General features: G+C 34.2%; 1 protein-coding gene across 9 annotated transcripts in view; it reads right to left on the bottom strand.

Moving 5' to 3' along the window:
* RNF111 (ring finger protein 111) overlaps positions 1–21,849 on the bottom strand; it is a 127,932-nt gene that overhangs the window by 19,950 nt on the left and 86,133 nt on the right. For all 9 annotated transcript variants that reach the window (XM_081291883.1, XM_081291882.1, XM_081291881.1 and 6 more), the window contains 5 exons: positions 16,094–16,992; positions 12,742–12,868; positions 10,899–11,062; positions 8,702–8,896; positions 2,804–3,123 (listed from right to left, as the gene is read on the bottom strand). In XM_081291883.1, coding sequence (XP_081148009.1) covers positions 2,804–3,123; positions 8,702–8,896; positions 10,899–11,062; positions 12,742–12,868; positions 16,094–16,992 — 1,705 coding nt within the window. The remainder of the gene's footprint in view (positions 1–2,803; positions 3,124–8,701; positions 8,897–10,898; positions 11,063–12,741; positions 12,869–16,093; positions 16,993–21,849) is intronic.

Genomic DNA, 21,849 nt, shown 5'->3' on the forward strand with positions numbered 1-21,849 from the left:
GAGTGAAGGTGCAAGCAGAAGCTGTATGAAGGAGAAAAGGAAGACTCTCTCCTCCATATTATGTGCACACAGTCTATTAAGTAAATGTCTGACTCACTGTATTTACCAATGAGTTGGCAAATGCAATTTATGTCCTCAATTCAGGTAAATAGGGTTTAAGAATAATATTGTGTGACAGTGAATTTGTTTATGACTTACATCTTTTACCTACTGCCCTACTACTTAGATTAAAATAGGCAAATGAAATGGAATATTATCATCCTAAGAAAGTGACGAATATTTTGTCACCAAGAGCTTGTCTTAATCTCTGTTCAAACATTAAGATAATCCCTCAAAAATAAAGTAGGGTGAAGGTCGTCCTCCAAGGGAACTTAGGGTAAAGTTAAAAAGTAAAGTCTAAAAGAAGGGGGCTGGGGATGTGGCTCAAGAGGTAGCGCACTCGTCTGGCATTCGTGGAGCGCTGGGTTCGATCCTTAACACCACATAAAAATAAAGATATTGTGTCCACCTAAAATTTAAAAAATAAATATTTTTTAAAAAGACTAAAAGAAGGAAAAAACAATAGTGAGAATCCTCTTCTTCACAATTCTTATTCTAGAAAGAAAAAGAGGGTACACAAGATGGGTTCAGAGATGGGAAATATTACTTTACACTGATTATAAAGGATGTATCATACCAATTATTGCTCAAAAGAGAAAGCCATATGTAAGAGAGTAGTAAGTTCTCTCAATAGAGTCACAGCCTAAATTTTCGTTGCCTGACCATAATCTGGCACTCAGTCATAAGACATCTACACAATCACAAGTCCTCAGATTGCTTGTTAGCTTCTTCTATTTCTTAACTAAGCTTCAACTGGATACTATATGAAGTTATATCTCATGAGGACATGGCTAATTTCAGAAGCTATCCTACATATATTTTGAGCTTTCAAACTGGTTATCTTCAAAATCTCACTCTGTTTACCATAATACCCATTATATCCACTGAATAACTGGGATCCTGCTAATTCTTCTCAAGCTTTATTTGCAGTCCATCTAACCTCTATTTAGAGATGGCCAGATAGGTTACATCTATTAAACAGAACTGAAAGAGATTCTACCCATAATAATTATCTCATGCTGAAAGAAAACATTTTGTATGCAACGGATCTCTCAAACCAACTCTATTATTCATTAACTGAACAACAGAAAATTCTGTGAGTGACAGACTCATCTTTTAACAGTTCTTTAACAAATACAGGAGAAACTAAACTAGTATACCCATGTTTGAATAATTTTTCTGCAATTCTTATAAAACATTCTTTGAACCCAAATTTTCTAGTAAAAGTAAGCTTTACTTTTCAACAGACCCCTTCATTCAGTTCACTGAAGTTTTTCCTGATGCTACCAGTCACATATCCAAGAATGGAACAGTCCAGATTATTAGTTAATACTTAAACTGTAACCACAACCAAAAACATCTAACATAGGGGCTGGGGATGTGGCTCAAGCGATAACCCGCTTGCCTGGCATACGCAGGGTGATGGGTTCGATCCTCAGCACCACATAAAATAAAAATGGAGATGTTGTGTCCACCGAAGACTGAAAAATAAATATTGAAAAATTCTCTCTCTCTCTCTCTCTCTCTCTCTCTCTCTCTCTCTCTCTCTCTCTCTCCTCTCTTTCCTGCTCTCTCTTAAAAAAAAAAAAATCTAACATCTCAATCATATTTTCTGCTAAACACTTCCAAATTTCCTCCTCATAACTGACGGTAGCTTCATTTAAGGGAAAAACCTCCTTCTTAATTATTTTTAATTGGTCAGACCCAAAACAGACAGCCATCAAAATTTAAAGAGATGAATCAGGTATGGTAAGAAAGGTCAGTATACAGAAAAGCAATTGCTCTGAATTTTCTTTTTGACTTTTTTCCCACCATATTACATGTCGAAGTTAGAACTATTCCCTAAAATTACATCTTTTGTTTTTTCACAGCATATAATACCCACAATTTATAAAACATTATACAGAAATAACCCAGCAAAAGCTAAAGTAGCAATATAATACCTGGCTTCATTTACTCATGTGACCATCAATACTAATTTAATATCATTTGACGTTTTAAGCACTCAACTAATAATATCAACCAATTGACTTAATTATAATTTTTTGCTAGGGACATATTTTAATTCTCTAAAACTAAGAATCTCATCTGAGAAACTTTGCTACATGTTTGCACCTGAGAAAGTTGTTTATTTCTAGTTGCTTGGAAGTTATAGTGAGCTCTAGAATAGGAGGTACAAAAAAAAAAAACCTTAAGACTTTTCCAATTTCTCATTAATTAATTAGGGACATTATATCTCAACACTTTATTTGAAATAAAATGCCAAAGATGTTTTACCTATACTCTAAAAATATCAAAAATCATTTCAGGCAGGCTGGGGTTGCAGGTGAGTGGTACAGTGCTTGCCTAGCACATGTGAGGCACTGGGTTCAATTCTCAGCACCACATATAAATAAATAAATACAAATAAAGGTGCATTGGCAACTAAAAAAATATTTTTTAAACATTTCACAATTTAAAAAGTGATTTTTACATTATCACTTCTAATTTTCCATTTTCTTATTCCCCTCAATTATGTTCAACAATTTAGATCACATTAAAAAAATTAAACTTTAAAGTATTTCACAGACCACTAAATTAGGCCATTTCTGCATGCAAAAGTTATCATTAGGGGATTTTTCTACCTCCTGTTGAAGGCATCATGCTATATAAAAGAGAAGAAAGGAGGGAGGGGAAAGAAAGATTAATTCATCAGATTCCATACCTGGTCATGGTAGCTGGTACCAGAACTACTATTTGCTCCACAGGGTGCTTGTACTTGTGGAGGTCTTTCCACAGGGCAAGTAGGATCACTAAAAGAAGGAGAAACTGGGACAGCAGGATGGGGAGTGTGGTGGTGGTGGTGATGATGCTGAAAATGATGACCATGCTGCTGAAAACAACTTGTGTGCGGATGTCCTAATGCATGGTGATTCTGTGATGACCCTCCACATGGTGAATGCTGAGGACAGCAGGAAGGTAACCTTGGCATTGCAGGAGGGCCAGTTTCTGTTACAGCACTAGATGTAGTTCTCCTCGAGTCATCTTGAAACAGAAAATGCAAAGAATAATTGAATCACTAAATATCACTGTGTAAAAATAAGTACTATGTATACATAATTAACAAATATTTGGTAAATTAAATCTTTATAAATAAGAATGCTATTGTGTCACATTCTTAATATATACTTGATATAATTTTGAGCAATGGGATTCACTGGGATTTTCCTAAATGTCTATAAATTCTTGAGAAGATTCATATTTACAATTTACCATGATGTATAAATCTGGCAATAGATCATTTTTTTCTAGGTCATAGTGAATTATTAGTTACCAATAAAATTGCATTGTAAAAATTCCAAAATATCATGTGAATTCTTCCATTAAATGCTACAAAGCAAAGAATCTTCTGAATCCCAGGAATACCTAAAACCACATCATTCTCACGTAATACATACTGCTATGTACTTAAAATGTCTCCAGACAGTAAACCAGAACCCAAAATCTGACTGAGTCTTATTAACTGCCAACATTCTTTCCTTTCCTTTTGGCCTATAAAGTTAGAACCAACAGAAGACTAACAGTATAAAAAAAATGATATTAGTGTGTGTCTTATAATAATCTAGAAAACTAGTGTCAAATGGTGGAGGTAACTGCATGGAGTCAAGTGGACTTGGGTACTAATTCTGAGGCTAAACATGTATTTAAGGGGTAAAATGATTAACAGTATGGCTTCAAAATGAAGACTGGGCTTAAAAGCTCTGCCTCCTAGGATTCAACTTTGGCAAGGAGAAAAAGACTTGCTCTTTGGCCTGTAAGGAGCTCATTATCAACCATGGAAAAAAATTAAAATATAAATCAACCAGTTGTAAAGATGTACTAGGTTCTAGCATAGCATAGAGGAATGTTGCAAAAAATATCATTCACTAGAATGTAAGCTCTAATAAGACAAGAATTTATGCTTTATTCCCAATGCTTAGAGCAATGCCTGATAACATAATACGTAAATATTTGTTATACAAATGAAAATAAACCTACACATGCATAATTCAAAAAGTACATGCAGAGGTCAGAAAATGAGCAGTTTTGAGCCAGATGAGTCTGAGATGAGTGCACTATGGTCCAAGGTGATATTCAAGAGGTACTTAGATATGAAAATTTAAAACACAGTGACAAATGGAGGATCATCACATCAGCATGTTGGTGATAGTTTGTAAAATCACCTGCACTTATGAGATGGGCCAATGAAAAAAAGAGATGAGAACACAACTGAGAAGAAAATGAATATGAAACAGAGATTATTACCAGAATTTAAAGACCATGTTTGTTCATTCAGAAAGGAGTCAGAAGCACAAAGCAAAGAGTTTTGGTAAAGAAAATCCACTTTAAATGTACGCAGACATAATACAAGTATACCTTTACATGCAATAAAAACGGAATCAGTGAAGATGCTAAAGACACAGAGAATATAATTGTTAAAGCAATGACAAGAGAAGGGCTAAGAGAGAGAGCACAGCTAAAAGAAGGACCAAGAAAGGAGTTAGTAGACCAGGAGTTAGGAAAGAATAGGTATAGATATACAAAAGTTATTATGGAGGAATTGGAAGTTGCATAGTTCATGTTTGATAACCTTCATTTTTTCTTTCTTTCTTCCTAGAGGATGAAAGCCTTGAGAAAAAGAAGAGAGTTTTGGAAAAGCCACTGAGGGGAAGGAAAGGGAACTGATCAAGAAATATTTACCACTGAAAGTCCAAGACTAGATACTATAAATTGATAGAGGCACCTCTCTGCTTGGACGTTTTTATGGGAATCATTTAGGACTTTGGATAATGGCAAAACTAAATGGCATAAGTGATTCAAAGTTGAAAATATGTAAAAAGTGGGAGAGGGCAAGTTTTAGGAGAAAATAGTTAAACTGATGCATATGGTATTGGAAGGAAACAAAGAAAGCTGTATTGTGTATATTTAATGTAGTCTGACAACTTATATTGACTTGTACCAGGTTTATGCAGCCTACCAATCTGGCTTGGGACAATGCTGTCCTGATGTAAAAATACAACATGAACAAGTCTATCTCAAAGACAGTCATCAGCATGGAGCAATATCAAGAAAGGGTCATTCCGGGGCTGTAGTTCTGGCTCAGTGGCAGAGCACTTGCCTAGCATGTGTGAGGCACTGGGTTCAATTCTCAGCACCACATATAAACAAACATCAACAACTTAAAAAAAAATCCAATTTAAAAATTTTTTTTCAAAAAAAAAAAGTCATTTATTTAGAACTTAGGTAGAGAAATTATTACCTAAAAAATTAAATGTGAGTTGTAAGTAAACAGAGATCTTGATATAAATTAAGACATATGTAAATGAAAGCTTTGGGACTATTTTGAAATAAAGTTGGGTCTATGTGACATAAAAAGTAGATAAGAATAAAGTTACATAAAACTACCAGGAGACAGAATGAATGAGAAAAGTTCAAATCCTTGTCTCGGAGATTACTGTCCTCCATCAAGGTATTCAAATTTCTAGATTTCTTCATTTGTAAAATGAGAAGAGTAATGCCAATACCAAGAAATTTTAAAGGATTAAATGATAACATGTAAAATAACATCGAAGTACTGAGGGAAAGAATATATACTCAATAAAAGAAATAAAGCCCATTTTCATTTCTGCCTACATTTTTCTTTACATAGTATTTAAAAAATATCCCTAGGAAATCTAAACTCTGCTATTAGTTTTTCAGAGAAAGGAGTACTTCCCTAATCCAGCCACAAGTAATTTTCCAACTTACTGAATGCAAGTTATAAGAATAGCATAAAATTAAATGAGATATTATTAAAAGAAGAGAAATCATAAATCATAAGGTAGTTTCATCAACAATGGTGATTCAGTCAATCTGAATTGCTACAGGGTCTATGTTGACCCTCTTTTATATATATACATATACATATATATATGTAAATAGACACAATAACTTTATTTTGCTTATTTAGATTTTTTTAGTGGTGCTGGGGAATCAAACTCAATGCCTCATGCATGCTAGGCAAGCGCTCTACCACTGAGCCACAACCCCAGCCCTATGTTGTCTCTCTTAATAAGCAGCTAACAAATTCCCATCTCTATACTATTGTCCAAAAGAGAGAGTTACCTTGAGGTTCAGTTAAACAGCTGATAAAGAGGGCTAGAAATATAACTCTAAGTGAAAATCAAGAAATAACTTGCAATAGACATAAAATTATAAAACTTTTCAGGGGTAGTATAGCTCTCAATGATAAGAGTGTATACTTAGCATGTAAAAGGCCCTGGGTTCAAAACCCAGCAGCAAAACAAAACAAAGGAATAAATCTTTGTGACCTTGGATTAGACAATCATTTCTCTTTTTTTTATTTGTATTTAATTGTGTTTACTGCATTTACAGCTGTATCAAGTTTTTTGTTGTTGTTGTCTTTTTTTTTAAGTTAAGGTATGGGGCTGGGGTTGTGGCTCAGTGGTAGAACGTTTGCCTAGCATGTGTGAGACACTGCATTCGATTCTCAGCACCAAATATAAATAAATAAAATAAAGGCCCATCAACAACTAAAAAAATATTAAAAAAAAAGAAAGTTAAGATATGGGGGCTAGGGTTGTGGCTCAGTGGTAGAGCACGTGCCTAGCATGTGTGAGACACTGCATTCAATTCTCAGCACCAAATATAAATAAATAAAATAAAGGCCCATCAACAACTAAAAAAATATTAAAAAAAAAAAAAAGTTAAGATATGGGGGCTAGGGTTGTGGCTCAGTGGTAGAGCACGTGCCTAGCATGTGTGAGGCCCTGAGTTCAATTCTCAGCACCTCATATAAATAAAAATAAAGGTCCATTGAAAACTAAAAGATATTTTTTAAAAAATGAGAAAACTTTCTAAAAATAAATAAATAAATAAAGTTCAGGTAAGCATACATATAGATATATACACACACAGTAGGCACAAATATTAAGCACACAAATATTTAGATCAAAATATAAAATTTTTTTAGTACCTGGGAAGTTTCTCACATTCTCCTCTCAAGCCATATTTCTGTCTAAATAACCCCCACTCCAGTCTTTATTGCCATAGTTTTTTCTGTTGTTGTTTTTAACAAAGAACTCTTTTTTTTTTTAATCTCTTTTTTGTAGACATACTTGACAGTTGAGTGTATTTTGACATATCATACATACGTGGAGTATAACTTTCCATTCTTGTGGTTGTACACAATGTGGAGTTACACTGGTTGTGTATTCATACATGAACATAGGAAAGCTATGTCCAATTCATTCTACTTAGATAACAGATTCTTAGATACAATGCCAAAACAACAACAGAGAGAAAATGGGCATCATCAAAATACTAAAACTTACACCCTCATTTTCAATTATTTTGAGTGTATATCTTGGAGTGAAATTGATGAGTCATATGTTATCTCTATTTGTTTCTGGGGCTTGAACCAGGGGTGCTCTATATTCTTGAGCTATATCTGCAATTCGTCTACCTATCTATGGAGAGAGGGTCTCACTCAGTTGCCTGAGCTGACCTCCAACCTGTGATCTTCCTGCTTCAGCCTTCTTTATAGTTGGAATTATAAGCAAGTAGCATTACAAACATGAACCACTGCACCAGGCTATGTTGTTTCTGCTTTTGTTTACTTTTTGTTTTGTTTTGTTGTGTTTTGTTACCAGGGATTGAACCCAGGGTTTCTTAACTACTAGACACATCACCAGTCTGTTTTTTTATTTTGAGACAGGGTCTCGCTGATTTGCTGACGCTGGTTTTACAGGCTTGCATCACCATGCCTGTCTGCTATGTTAAACTTTTTGAGGAACTGCCCAAGTGTTTTCCTCAACGGCTATGCTGTTTGTATTCTTTAGACGCATTTTGCAAGGGTTCCAATTTCTCTGCATCATACCAGTTCTGGTTATTCTAGTTTTTACATTACAGTCACCCTAGTAGGTGTTAAGTGATATCTCACTATGGTTTTGATTTGTATTTCACTAATAACTAGCGATGCTAAACACTTTTACATGTGATTCTTTGGAAACAATATCTACTCAAGTCTTTTGCCCATTTTTAAACTAGATAGTTTTTGTTTAATTTTCACAGTTCTTTACATATTCTCGATATTAGAACCCTTATTCAGATATGATTTGCAAGTATTTTTCTTGCATTCAATACAATGTTTTTCACAAACTTGATAGTCTTTGATGGATCAAAATTTTTAAATTCTGATGAAGTTCAATTTACCTAGTTTTCTTTTGTTGCTCATTCATGTGTTTGGGTGTCAGTCATTTACTTTTCCCTAAGCTCATTTAGTTATGCTATAATACTTTGGTCACATACAGTACACAAATTCAAATATGAAATCATAGTCTAATTCTAATAAATACTATTTTGCTCACATATGGAAGTTTATTAAAATACAAGAATATGCTAAAGATGTAGCTCAGTGATAAAGTGCTCCTAGGTTCAAATCCCAGTACTAAAAGAAAAGGATATATAACATGTACTTGCTAATATAGCTAAAAACTTAAATTTAAAACAATGTTTTCCCTAACAAAAACAAAACGACAAAAGTCCTCCCCCACCATGCCACCACACACTTTTTTTTACATACCTACTATAGAAGTACCAGTTGCACTATTGCTTGTAAGAGTAGTTGAAGTCTCTGATACTGTGGAAGGCTGACTACTGGTGACAGCTGATGTAGTATCAGAGGCCTGCTCAGAGGTAGATGGATTTGAATTGTTAATGGAAGCACTAGTAGTTTGTGACTCCATTCTTGCAGAAGTGGTTGGTACTACAGTAGGTTCTATAAAATAAAATTTTTTGTCTACTTAACATTTTGCAACAGATTAGTAATGGTTATATTTTAATCCATGCTAACATCTTTTTGTTAATTACTGAAGTAAAACAGATTAAAAACATAAACTCTCTTGGAATATATTTTTAAAAAAACATTTTATGTAGAAAAAGCTTTCATACCAGCGTGTGTACTCTTAAACCTTAACAAGACTACAGAAATATTCCAGAAGGAAATCATTTAGTTGTGAACTAAATAACAAATCAGAACTTCAAATGTTATGGTCTTGAATATTAGACCAGATTTAGTAGCTCCATAAGAGTTTTCTACCTGCCCCTCTTCAGTACAGGGATGCCTGGCTGCTCAACACAACACTCCTCCTCCCTTTTCCTTTCTTTAAGCTGTGTACAGTGGAAATTGTCTTTCCTGTATTTTTGTTCTCTGGTAATGTAATAAGCATGATGGTGCCTTCTATTAATACATCATTCCAGTCTTGCTGGTAATTTTGTACAGTATAGTTTATGAATTGCTGTGCTGCAAAGCCAAACAGCTGCAAAATGTTGAAAAATCATTGAAGTGTATAAAAATTGCAGTATCTTTAAAATCAGTAAAATGGACGCTTATTATTTAAAAAAAAAAAAGAAAAAAAGAAAAAGCTTTCATAAAGAAAACATTCATAGGGGCTGAAGTGGTGGCTCAGTGATAGACTAGCATGTGCAAGGCACTGGGTTCGATTCTCAGCACCACATAAAAATAAATAAAATAAAAGTCTATTGACAACTAAAAAATATTTTTAAAAATTCATAAAGCTAAACCACAAGATCAAACTGAGTAAAATATTATTGCATTTAAAAACTGTAACACACATGCATTTAGATTATCGAAAAGGTTTTTAGATAACTACTAAGTTCTCTCATTTGTCACAAACAAGAAAAGAGTAAATGAAAAACAAGAGTTCTTCTGCCATGCCTGTACACTTGGTCATAGGCTGTCAAAACACAAATTGCACTTCCCCTGGCACAGTAAATTCCAAGGTCAGACAGTTTGGACAGCAATTCTGATTTCACCACCATAGTATGACTGTAGATAATTTATTTTTACTAGTCTCCACTTCCTCATCTGTAAAACTAGAAAAGTAATAGAATTTTCTTCCTTTTAGAAATGTTAGGATGACCTGAGATCACACATATAATACCCTTCATATAATGCTTTAACATAGATAATCCCTTAATAAACGTTAGCTATGGGTTTTAATATCTATTTTAATTTTACTTTCCATGCCTGTTTATATATTTTCAAGTTTTTATCAATGTAAAAAAAACACACAGATAAAAGGAAAATTAAAATCTTTACTAATATTAATATTCATTAAGACTTTTTAATAAAACTTAAAATACAAATGAGTTAAATTTCAAACATAAATATAAAATGGTTGCTTATTTCATTTTGAGCCAGACACAGTGGCATGAACTTATAATCCTAGCATCTTGAAAGGCCAAGGCAGGAGGATCGCAAGTTCAAAGCCAGCCTTAGTAACGTAGTGAGGACCTGAGCAACTTAGCAAGACCCTGTCTGAAAATAAAAAATTAAAAAGGGCTGGGGATGGGCCAGAGTTGTGGCTCAATGATAGAGTGCTTGCCTAGCATGCGTGAGGCAGTGGGTTCAATCCCTGGCACCACATTAAAAAAAAAAAAAAAAAGGTATTTAAAAAGAAGTGGGGGCGTTGCTGGGATGTGTCTCAGTGATAAAGCCAAAAAATTAAGATATTTCATTTTGCCAGGCATGGTGGTAATCCCATCAATTTGGGAGGCTAAGGCAGGAGGATCATAAATTCAAGGCCAGCTTCAGCAAGGCCTGCCTAAGCAGTAGCTTAGAAAAACTCTATCTCAAAATTAAAAGTAAAGAGCTGGGGCATAGCTCAGGAGGAAAGCCCCGGAGTTCAGTGCCCAATATTCCCACTTAAAAACAATTCATAATTCTTCATAATTCTACAATTACTATTCCAACTTACCATCTTCATCAACAGTAAGGTCCACAACTTCTGCAGCATTCTGCCTCAAGGGCTGTATAACAGTAGAAATCCTACTTCGGTTCCGTGGCTCCTGTGGTCGACCTGTATGAGAACTTGAACCTTGGCTCCAATGAGATCTGGAGTGTCCAAGGGTTGAACGAGACCTTAAATGACATCAATATTAAATTAATAAATAAAGAATTAATTTAGTCACCCCAGAAATCACTTCTTTTAAAAAAACAAGTTCTTAATGCAAGAATTCTCCAAAGTAATAATGGAAATAGAACAAAAAATAATGACTAGGATAATGCCTGGCACTCTAATAAACTTTGCTGAACAAATACATCACCAATTGACCAAAAAAAAAAGTAAAAAATGCTATGTTAGAGCCAGGCACACACCTGTAATCACAGCTACTCAGGAGGATGAGGCAGCCTCAGCAGTTTAGGCAAACCCTGTCTCAAAATTAAAAAAAAATAATAATAATAACAAGGGCTAGGATGAAGCACTGTGCTTTAATCCCCAATACCAGGGTAGGGAAAAAAAGAAAAAGAAATACTATGTTGGACCAATAGTATAATATACAGGATTCTGTTTCAAGAACATTGCTCTCTTCAACTATTATTATTGACTATTCACCTTGATTATAATTAACTATTTACATTTTATGGTTAACTCAAAATTACTTACCATAAATAAAGAAATTTAATTTTAAAAAAATACACACTTATGTCCACAATATCTTGTATGTTTAGCCCAGGCTGGGTTTGTAAAACACAATTTTGGTAACCCTAAACGATGCTAAGCTTCTGGTATTGTCCTAAGAGAATATAACCGACACCAGAGAGATATCCTGGGGTTAGCATAAGTAAAGACACTGTGTGGCTAGTTTATAGTTTGATAGCCATAAGAGCATCACTTGTCTGAGCTGCTTTATCCTTATAAAGTATCCGATCACAAACCCTAAACCTTTTTTGTTTTTCACCTTTTAATTATATGGTACAGTATTCTTCTTAATTACTTATAGGTACACTTATATTTTAAAGGATTGACTATGATTCTAGACTGAATGTATACATGTATAGTATGTAGATGATACAATCCTAAGGCCCAGAAGAAAAAATAAATTGCTTTTAGAAAGGTGGGGCCAATAGAACACAAGTGCTTATGCAGTTTATTTTTTGTCTCCTGCCCAAATTGAATGTAAAACTGATAAAAGCATTTGATCAGCATGTATGAAAAAGTTGAACCAACTCCATTAACACACAATGTCATCAAGGGTGGTGAGTTTGCATACTCAGGAAACAACCCCAAACTTCAAACTGGGATGAAAAATGCCCTTAAAAATTATACAGCCCAGGAGTTAAAAATTTGAGTCCAAATTTTAAAATGAATCAATCTCCAATACCACAAAAGTTTTTAAAAAAAAATTAGTCCATCTCCAATATTTGTGTATTATTCACATTTAAATTTCAAAGGAATTCACTACTTCTCTTTATCATAAAATAAATCAAATTTTATAAAGCATAAAGTAAAATTATTGGTTACCTACAGCAATGACTCTTAGGCTCTCACTGCTTACTTTAAAAAATTCTGAGCACCAAATTCTAGCTCTGTTGGTCTAGGACAAGGTGTAGGCAACAATATATCTTTATTTTATAATCTTCCCAGGTGAGTCAAACACAGCCTGGTTTGAAAATGACTGATCTAGTATAAGCATGCTTAAATTAGGTCTCTAAGAAAAAAATTATCTGTAGCACAAGTTTAAATAGTAAGTTTATTAATCAAGTTTAAGTAATTATTTTGATAACTTCAAATATACAACTAAGAATTAAAATCTCACCTATAGCTTTCTCCAACTGTTACAATCTCCACTTCACTGTCAGTTGAGGTAACATTAATTTCTTCATTGGCAGTGACCTGGGGAGTGAAGGAAGCTTCTATCACCACAACATCTTCATCAATACTTCCTGAAAACAAACAAACAAACAAAATATTTAAAGAACATCCATTTGTTAACTAATTACAAGGCAGAAATTTTCATTTTTACCTGAAGACTATGAAATTCATGATGAAAGGAGAATTGTATAGTAATTTATTTTGGATAGTTACTCAAAAGAAGAGACAATTTCTGCTATGACTTCAGAAATTTTAAGCATGACTACAAATGCAAGGAGCAGAAACAAAAGCAACTGGCTGCAAAAAGATACTTTTGATAGTTAACTAGCACCTACATGTTGAGTAGTTACAGTACTGTACTTAATATATGTAAAAAATATGAACTCTGAATTGGAATTAGGTCTGAATTACAAATACTGTTTACTGTGTGCCTGGGCAAGTCTTTAGAATTATTGAAGAAGCTTCAGTTTCTTAATAGGGCTTAACATTCAGGATATTGTACATGACACAGAGTTTGTGCTTGCAAATCAGAAATATACACTTTAAATAAAGTGGGTGAATTTGTTTTCTATTTTTTTTTTAATCTTTTTATTTATTTATTTTTCTGTAGACAGGACATCTTTGTTTTTATGTGGTGCTGAGGATCGAACCCGGGCCACACGCATGCCAGGCGAGCATGCTACCACTTGAGCCACATCCCCAGCCCTTGTTTTCTACTCTTAATATTCTTATTGTGGGAACATTCTTATCAAGACATTTGTATTATCAGGTAACAGAGGATGTTTTTTAAAAAAATCATCAGGTGATAATCCTTTCAGATTTGTGAAAAATCCAGTAAGAAAAAAACACAACTTTTATTTTTTAACAATTTTAACCATTTTTAAGTTTAGCAACATTAAGTATATTTGAAATGTTATGAAACATCTCTAGTACCTTTTCATCATGCCAATCTAAAGCTATACCCATTATGCCCACCCATCCCCCTATAGTGCCATCATCATTCTACTGTTTCAGAGAATATGACTACATTAGATGCCACATAATAGAATTACATAGTATGTGTCATTTTGTGAATAGCTTTTAATGTTGCATAGTTCCCTTTGTATGGATAATTCCACATGCTGAAAGACCTACAGTATTCACTTCTCCTTGCATATGTTTCCACATTTTCTGAGGGAAATGAGAAACTGCCAACACAGATTACTTCTGGATAATAAAGACTGGACCCTTTGAAAAGGAGATAAGTTTTACATCTTATCTTCTCAGTACTTTAAAATTCCACACCATGTGAATGCTATTATTAAATCTTTATTTAAAAAAAAAAAAGCTTTCAAAACAAAATACTTGTCTAGAAATCAGAAAACATCAAAGGTACTTCATTTAAACTTTTTAGATTTATGTTTCCAGAAATAAACATTTAAGGGTAATGTCTAAAAAATAATGTAGTTGAGCCTGGCACAGTGGTGCACACCTATAATCCCAGTAGCTTGGAAGGCTGAGGCAGGAGCATCACAAGTTTAAGCCCAGCCTCAGCAACTTAGTGAGACTCTTAAAATAAAAATTTAAAAAGGGTTTGGTGGTGGTGGGGTGGGGGGTGGGGGGTGTTGAGGATATAGCTCAATTGGTAGAGTGCTTGCTTAGCAAGCACAAGGCCCTTGGTTCAATCCCCAGCACAACCAAAAAAAGGGGGGGGGGGCCCTGGATGTAGCTCAGTAGTTAAATGCCTCTGAGTTCAATTCCCAAAAACCAAAACATAAATAAAAATAATGTAATTGAAATACTTTAATTCTACCAAGAAACATGGTTTTTAAATGCTATAATAAGTATTAAACAAGATTTTAAAATGCATTAATTTGCACTAAACTTGAATACTTAAGAATATAAAAACCCTTTCCTTCCCAGAAACAGACCTTCATTTACTATATTCTCACTCCTCTACAAATATCAACTCCTTAGAAACTTCTATTCCAATTATCAACCACTCTGCCTCACTAATTTCAAGAAATTGGGCTCTAACGCTCCCTCCCCTAACACTAGAGTCTTCGGATCCTGACCATATGAAAAAAATGTGACAACTAAGCAAGACAAGTCCTTTTTTTCACCTCCTTCTTTCTCAAGAGACCTCAAGAAGCAATTGCTATACATTTCTCCCAGTTACAAGTGATCTCAATGAAGTCTTCTTAAAACAAATATTCAAATAGTTTAAAAAAAAAATGAACTAAATATGGCCAAATAAGAACAAGGTTACAGATTCTAGGGTTCTGGAAAAAATAGAAAAACAAAAATGAAAAAGGAAGATACTCATATGGAAGGAGAGAGAGACAAGAAAAGGAAAATGACACATATGGATAGTAGAGTAATAGGCTTTGACCCTGACAAACAGAACATCAGGCAAAAACTGGGACAGCTTTGCATCAGTCTTAGAAAACGTATTCCTAGTCCTTTGAAAAGCTCTCCCTATGACCCAATTCCCTTATTCCCTAAATTCAAAAGAAATTAATCTAGTTCCCTCAGTGAAGACTTAGCTCTTTAATATTCATTCCAATACAACTCTTTAAATTACAAGTACAGAAATGATGCATTCTATTGGGATGGTCTGTATACATGAAAAATACTTATACTTCAGAATTATCTGCGCATTCTTAGTGCACTTAAATATAATATCTATTCTGTATGCAAGAGTGCATGAAAGCACATATGCAAGTGCTATTCCTCCATCATCTGCTTTGCTGAGCACTGTCATAATCAAAAGTTTATAAGCCCTAATATTTAAATAAGCTACCAAAAACTTCAAAGTATTTTTCGGCTTGACATGACAAAGTGACAATGGATAATAAAAACAATGTACTTAAAAGAACTATTAAGCAGTCTTTTTTAGTGACTAAAGTTGTTGCATGATTAAATGAGAAAAAAATCCATCATACAGTGTCTGGAAAAATATTCACATAAGTTAAACATACTAAAGTACTACAGGGAAAAAATATTAGTACCATAAATCAACAACTCACCTAAAATATAATCTAATTCTATCCAAAATGGTATAAGTAATTAATCTAAAAAGAAAAAAGCAACCAATTCTGATTTTATTTTTGTCATAGAAATATTTTTTATTTTTTTCTTGGAATTAGATAATATTATAGTTGGTAATTTATGTGGTTTTAAAAATAAGTCAATAGAACTTTATATTCTCTTTAAAGATAATAAAAGCTGTTAAGTCATAACCCTAAGTCATAAAACCAAGAAAATAAGTATAAATACAATGCAATACTTTTCATGTTTTACCAAAACATTCTTACCTGAGGGAGCAGCTGGATTGTTTTGGTGGTTTTCACTAGCAGAAACAAACAAATCCTCCTCTCCTTCAGTTGAAGAACTGGAAGAGGATTCACTGCTGAGGTCATTCTCACTGGAACTACTAGAACTGGGTAGTAATGCGTATTTTCTTCGGGCTAACACTTCTCGTTTTTTCCTCTGCATTAATATCCTCTCTTTTTGTTTCTGTGTCCTCTGTGAGGAATTATTTTTTACAAATCTCTTTCTGCATGGAAGTCTCCTTAATGAACTGCTATGAAAACAAGGTCTTTTCATTAACAATCCCGACACAGATTCTGTCTCAGTTCGAGGCCACTTTTGGGAACGTGCACTATGACTTCTACTTTTAGCACTCAAAATGGTCTGGGAATGTCTTACAGAGACTTCTTTATCCTCATCCGAAGTCACAGTATCAGAGTCTCCAAAATGCAGACTAGATGAAGGAGAAGAAAGACAATCACTGAAGGAGGAATCATTATCTTCATCACTTGGTGTTTCTAGGTGTTGCCTCAATCCTAATATTCCCTGATTCTCTTTCACACAATTCTGCATATATGAAGGGCCAGCCTGCTGGCTTTTGCGTTTTTTTCTCACAACAACACTTTTTTCTTGTTCTTGCTGGTTACCATTCCTGTCCTTCTCTTGTTTTTGCGAATCATCACACAAGTGAGAGAATTCATTCCCCACTTTACTATTAATCATCTCAACTTCTGCAGGAAAACTTTTGGCTGCCCCAATGGGCTCTGGATGTAGAAGGACCCCTTTCAGACTCTCCTGTGTCTTTGGTGCATCAGAAGGAATCTCACTCTTCATATCCACTTTTAAGGTATAAAGCTTGTTATATTCAGGAGTCCATTGAGACATGGGAAACTTTAAGGTAGGCCTAGAAGAAACAATAAGATATTTTAAAGACTTTTAACAGGTTTTATCACATTACTTATTTGAAGAGTTCTTGAATTCCATTAAGAACATCCCTTATAATATGGCAGAACTGTCTTTTCCTTATCAGGATTCAATATGGCCATCACGAGTCATTTTACTGTTCCTATAAAACATTTTTCTGTGACACTTCTGCTTGTGGCCCCAATTTTTAGAAATGCAGAAGCTATCACAGAACATTGGCCTACTTGGAAAAGTTGTATTAACAAAAAAACTAATCTTACTGTATGATTTGGTTATAATCAAATACTTTCTTCAAAACTTACATAATAAAAGTAGAAAAAAAGGATTAGAATTCAAAACAGGACCATATGATTCAGCAATTCCACTACTGGGTATAAATCCAAAGGAAACAAAATTGGTTTGTCAAAGAGACATCTGTACTATTATGTTTACTGCAGCACTATTCATGATAACCAAGAAACAAACAACCTAGGTGTCTATCAACTAATGCATACTTAAAGAAAATGTGTTGTTTGCACCATGGAATATTATTCAGCCATAAAAAATGAAATTCCATCACTTGTGACAACACAGATGAAACAGGAGATTATGTTAAGTGGAATAAACCAGACAGAAAGACAAGTTCTTCATGATCTCACTCATATGTGGAATCCAAAAAAAGATTCTCTCACAGAAGTTGAGAGAAGAATATTGGTCACCAGAAGCTGGGGAAGGAAGAATAGGGAGAGGTTAATCATCAATGGGTACAGTTATAGTTAGATAGGAATAAGGAGTTCTGTTGTGCTAATGCACAAGGTAACTGTAGACAATGATAATGTAATGTATATTTCAAAAAGCTGGAAAAGATTTTGAAGATTTACACCATAAAAAATGATGAATGTTTGAGGAGATACGTTTAACCTTATTTAATCATTATGTAATGTATACATGTATCAGAACATCACAATTTTTAAAAATTAAATTTTAAAAAAGTATAAAAAAGAATTCAGAAGACTGATTATGCCAAGTGTGGTGGTGCACAACTATAATTCCAGTAGCTTGAGAGGCTGAGGCAGGAGGGTTGAGAATTTCAAAGCCAGCCTCAGCAACTTACCAAGGCCCTAAGCAACTAAGTGAGACCCTGTCTCTAAATAAAATATAAAAAAGGGTTGGGAATGTGGCTCAGTGGTTAAGCCCCCTGGATTCAATCTCCAGTACGGGGAAAAAAAAAAAAGACTGCTTACACAACATGTTTTTCTCTTGGTATAACTTTTTAAGGGGTGACTTTAAAAGTATTATATTTTTTACAAGTATTAATTTTTGTACATCTGAATGTAACATTAGATGGATTGCTATAAATAATAAACTAATATTAATAAGTTATCTTTCCTATAGTTCTTCTCTTCATGCTACTTTATTCTCTAATAAGAATCTTAATTCTGATAGACCATAGGGCACAACTATTGCATTTCAATTTTAGATAAGGACTAGAGCCTTATGTTGCTGAAGATCATTTAGTTAAGCAAATTACAGGAGGCAGACTGTAAGATAAGAATCATCAACACACTCAAAGGCAAGAAAACCCAAATCTCAATGACAAGGCACATGGCTACAATAAAAAACATATATATGTGGTAGAAAAAATGTAAAGGAACTGCAATCCTCATAAATTGCTGATGAGAATGGAAAATGCTGCAGACACTTTGGAAACCAGTTAGGCAGTACTTCAAAAGACTAAACTAAGAGTTGGGGATGTAGTTCAGTGGTAGTACATTAGCTTAGCATGCACAAGGACCTGACTTCAATCTCCAGCACCAAAGGGGAAAAAAAAGATTAAAGAATTATCACAGGACCCAGCAAATCTACTCCTAGACCTACAAACAAGAGAAATGAGAAGATACAGTACAAAATCATAACTGCCAAAAAGTGGCAACAACATGAATTCCATCAAATGATGAATGAACAAATCCATACAAAGAATTATAATTTAGTTTGCTGTGGGTGTGCCTCTGTGGTTAAGTAGCCTTGGGTTCAATCCCTAGTACCAAAAAAAGGGGCAGAGGGGCTGGGGTTGTGGCTCAGTGGTAGAATGCTCCCCTAGCATGCATGAGGCACTAGATTCGAACCTCAGCACCACATAAAAATAAAAAATAAATATATTGTGTCCATCTAAAACTAAAAAATAAATATTTTTTAAAAAGAATTATAATTTAGTAATCTAAAGAAATAAAATAATGATCCAAGTTACAACATGGATGAACATTTACATAGTTCATTTTAATGGGAGAACATTATGTTAACTAATCATAAAAGACTATGCCGGGTAAGATTCCTTTTATATGAAATGTCCAGAATAGGCAAATCTATAGAGCTATAAAGTAGATTAGTGGTTGCTTAAAACTGAGGATGAAGGGAGATAGGGTGTGATAACCAAAAACTATAAGGATTCTTCTTGATGAACTAACAATGTACTAAAATTGTGGTAATGACTATTCAATTCATGAATATACTGAAATAGAGTAATCTCAATAAGCTCTTGTCAAAAAGTCAAGAGGAATCCTTTCATATCCCATAATTATGGACCCCATCAGGAACAAAAGAGTCATGATCTTTTGGAAAGATCTAGGATTCATCCAGAAGTTCAAGTCTCCCAGGAGTTTTACTAGGTTGGATCTCTGAGGTGATAGTCTTTATTTGCGAAAGAAAAAAATGGCCATTTTAGACTCTTCATCATTAATTACTGAGTCACTCTCAAGGTCTTGGAATGGAGACCCTCAAAGGCAATGAAAATTTGCAAAAAGGACAGATGAAGTCTAAGAACACGGATCCATAAATGAATTTGCAAAGAGTTGATTCACAACATAATTTACTAAGCTCAATTTCCTTTCTATCACTTTATGCACAAAACAATGAACTCTTTGTGATTAATTCTGCTCTGGTCTTTGGTCAGTTCTGGTCTTTCCAACAAGGCAGGGTTGAGGGGTAGTTAAAAGGAGGGGTGGTGGGCTGGCGATGTGGCTCAAGCGGTAGCGCGCTCGCCTAGCGTGCGTGCGGCCCGGGTTCGATCCTCAGCACCACATACAAACGAAGATGTTGTGTCCGCCGAGAACTAAGAAAAAATAAATAAATGTTAAAAAAATTCTCTCTCTCTCTGTCCCCCTCTCTCTCACTCTCTCTTTAAAAAAAAAAAAAAAAAAAAAAAAAAAAGGAGGGGTGGTTTGGTGTATGATGTGCTGTATGTCTGTAAACCAGTAATTTTTCTCTGAGTTACCAAGACACTCAGTCATTAATAGCAAAATTAACATTCCCATTAACTAAGAGGTTCTCACTAAGGTAACACAAATTTATGTTCTATTTTGAACTGAGAAAATGTAAGTTAGTTCATGAAAATAAATACCAGTAATGCATTTGTAAACTCAAAAGCCATCAAAAATAACAAAGGAGCAATAAAAGATGTCCTGAGCTATTTGTTATTTAATAAAATCATAGCCTAGAGTCTTTAATTTCTATAAAAAATTACTGGCTGGGGGCTGGGGATGTGGCTCAAGCGGTGGCGCGCTCGCCTGGCATGCGTGCGGCCCGGGTTCTGTCCTCAGCACCACGTACCAACGGAGATGTTGTGTCCGCCAAGAACTAAAAATAAATAAATAAATGTTAAAAATTCTCTCTCTCTCTCTCTCTTCTCTCACTCTCTCTTTAAAAAAAAAAATTACTGGCTGATTTAAGTTACGAATAAGGAGACAAATATTATGAAATATAGCAAATCGAATATTAGTTCTAATAATAAAACCATAAAATACCTGTCCCTCTTTTGTGTTGATTTGATCCCATCCACATATTATTTACTCCCGAATAACTAATTATTCCCTAGTAAACTTTGTTCTAAAAATACATGAAAGCTAAAAATTGCTAATTTTCAACAGTCACTAATATGGCATTATGTAAAAATGTGGATGTGTAATCGATGTGATTCTGCAATCTGTATTTGGGGTAAAAATGGGAGTTCATAACCCACTTGAATCTAATGTATGAAATATGATATGTCAAGAGCTTTGTAATGTTTTGAACAACCAATAAAAAAAAAAAAAGACTGAAAATTAGTTAGGATTTGCCAAGTTTACAAATAAACTTATGTGGGCCAAAGGAAGGAATCCATTAAGAATACTCCTACAATTTTGAGGAATTCTACTTATAAATTGGCATACGCTATTACTAGTATGACCTTTCACCACCAATGATAAATGTAAAATTTTGTCCCCCCACTCCCTTTCATGGGGGAAGGGGAGACCTAAACTCCTGGGCTCAAACAATCCTAAATAAGTTTGGGATGACAGGTACATGGCACTTCACTCAGCTAAATACTTGTTTCAAGTTTAAATAAAAATTTGATTATTTATTTTACTTGACTATAAAAACAAGATTTTAAAAAAGGGATAGTTGATTTGACAATTTTTCCATAAAAGCTTCAGAAATCACCAGAAAATTAACTAAGCAATATGTTTAACATTTATCTTTTTTCATATAATTAGGTGAAAACATTTTTAACCTAAGTATATTAAATCAATTGCCTGATGCCAATACTCCCTCTGCGACTACTTGAACGCTTTAAAACTACCAGCATTCATATCTAGATGAAGGAGACAAAATGCTTTGTTATACATTCTAAATAGTCAAAATTTCCTAGTCAAAATTTCCTTATCAAGGATGGCATTTCCAGGCTGGGGTTGTGGCTCAGTGGTAGGGTGCTTGCCTATCATGCATGAGGCACTGGGTTCGATTCTCAGTACCACATACAAATAAGTAAAATAAAGGTCCATCAACAACTAAACAATATTTAAAAATAAAAGAATGGCATTTC

This window comes from Spermophilus citellus (assembly GCF_964194105.1).
Source record: "Spermophilus citellus genome assembly, chromosome: 4".
Lineage (NCBI taxonomy): Eukaryota > Metazoa > Chordata > Mammalia > Rodentia > Sciuridae > Spermophilus > Spermophilus citellus.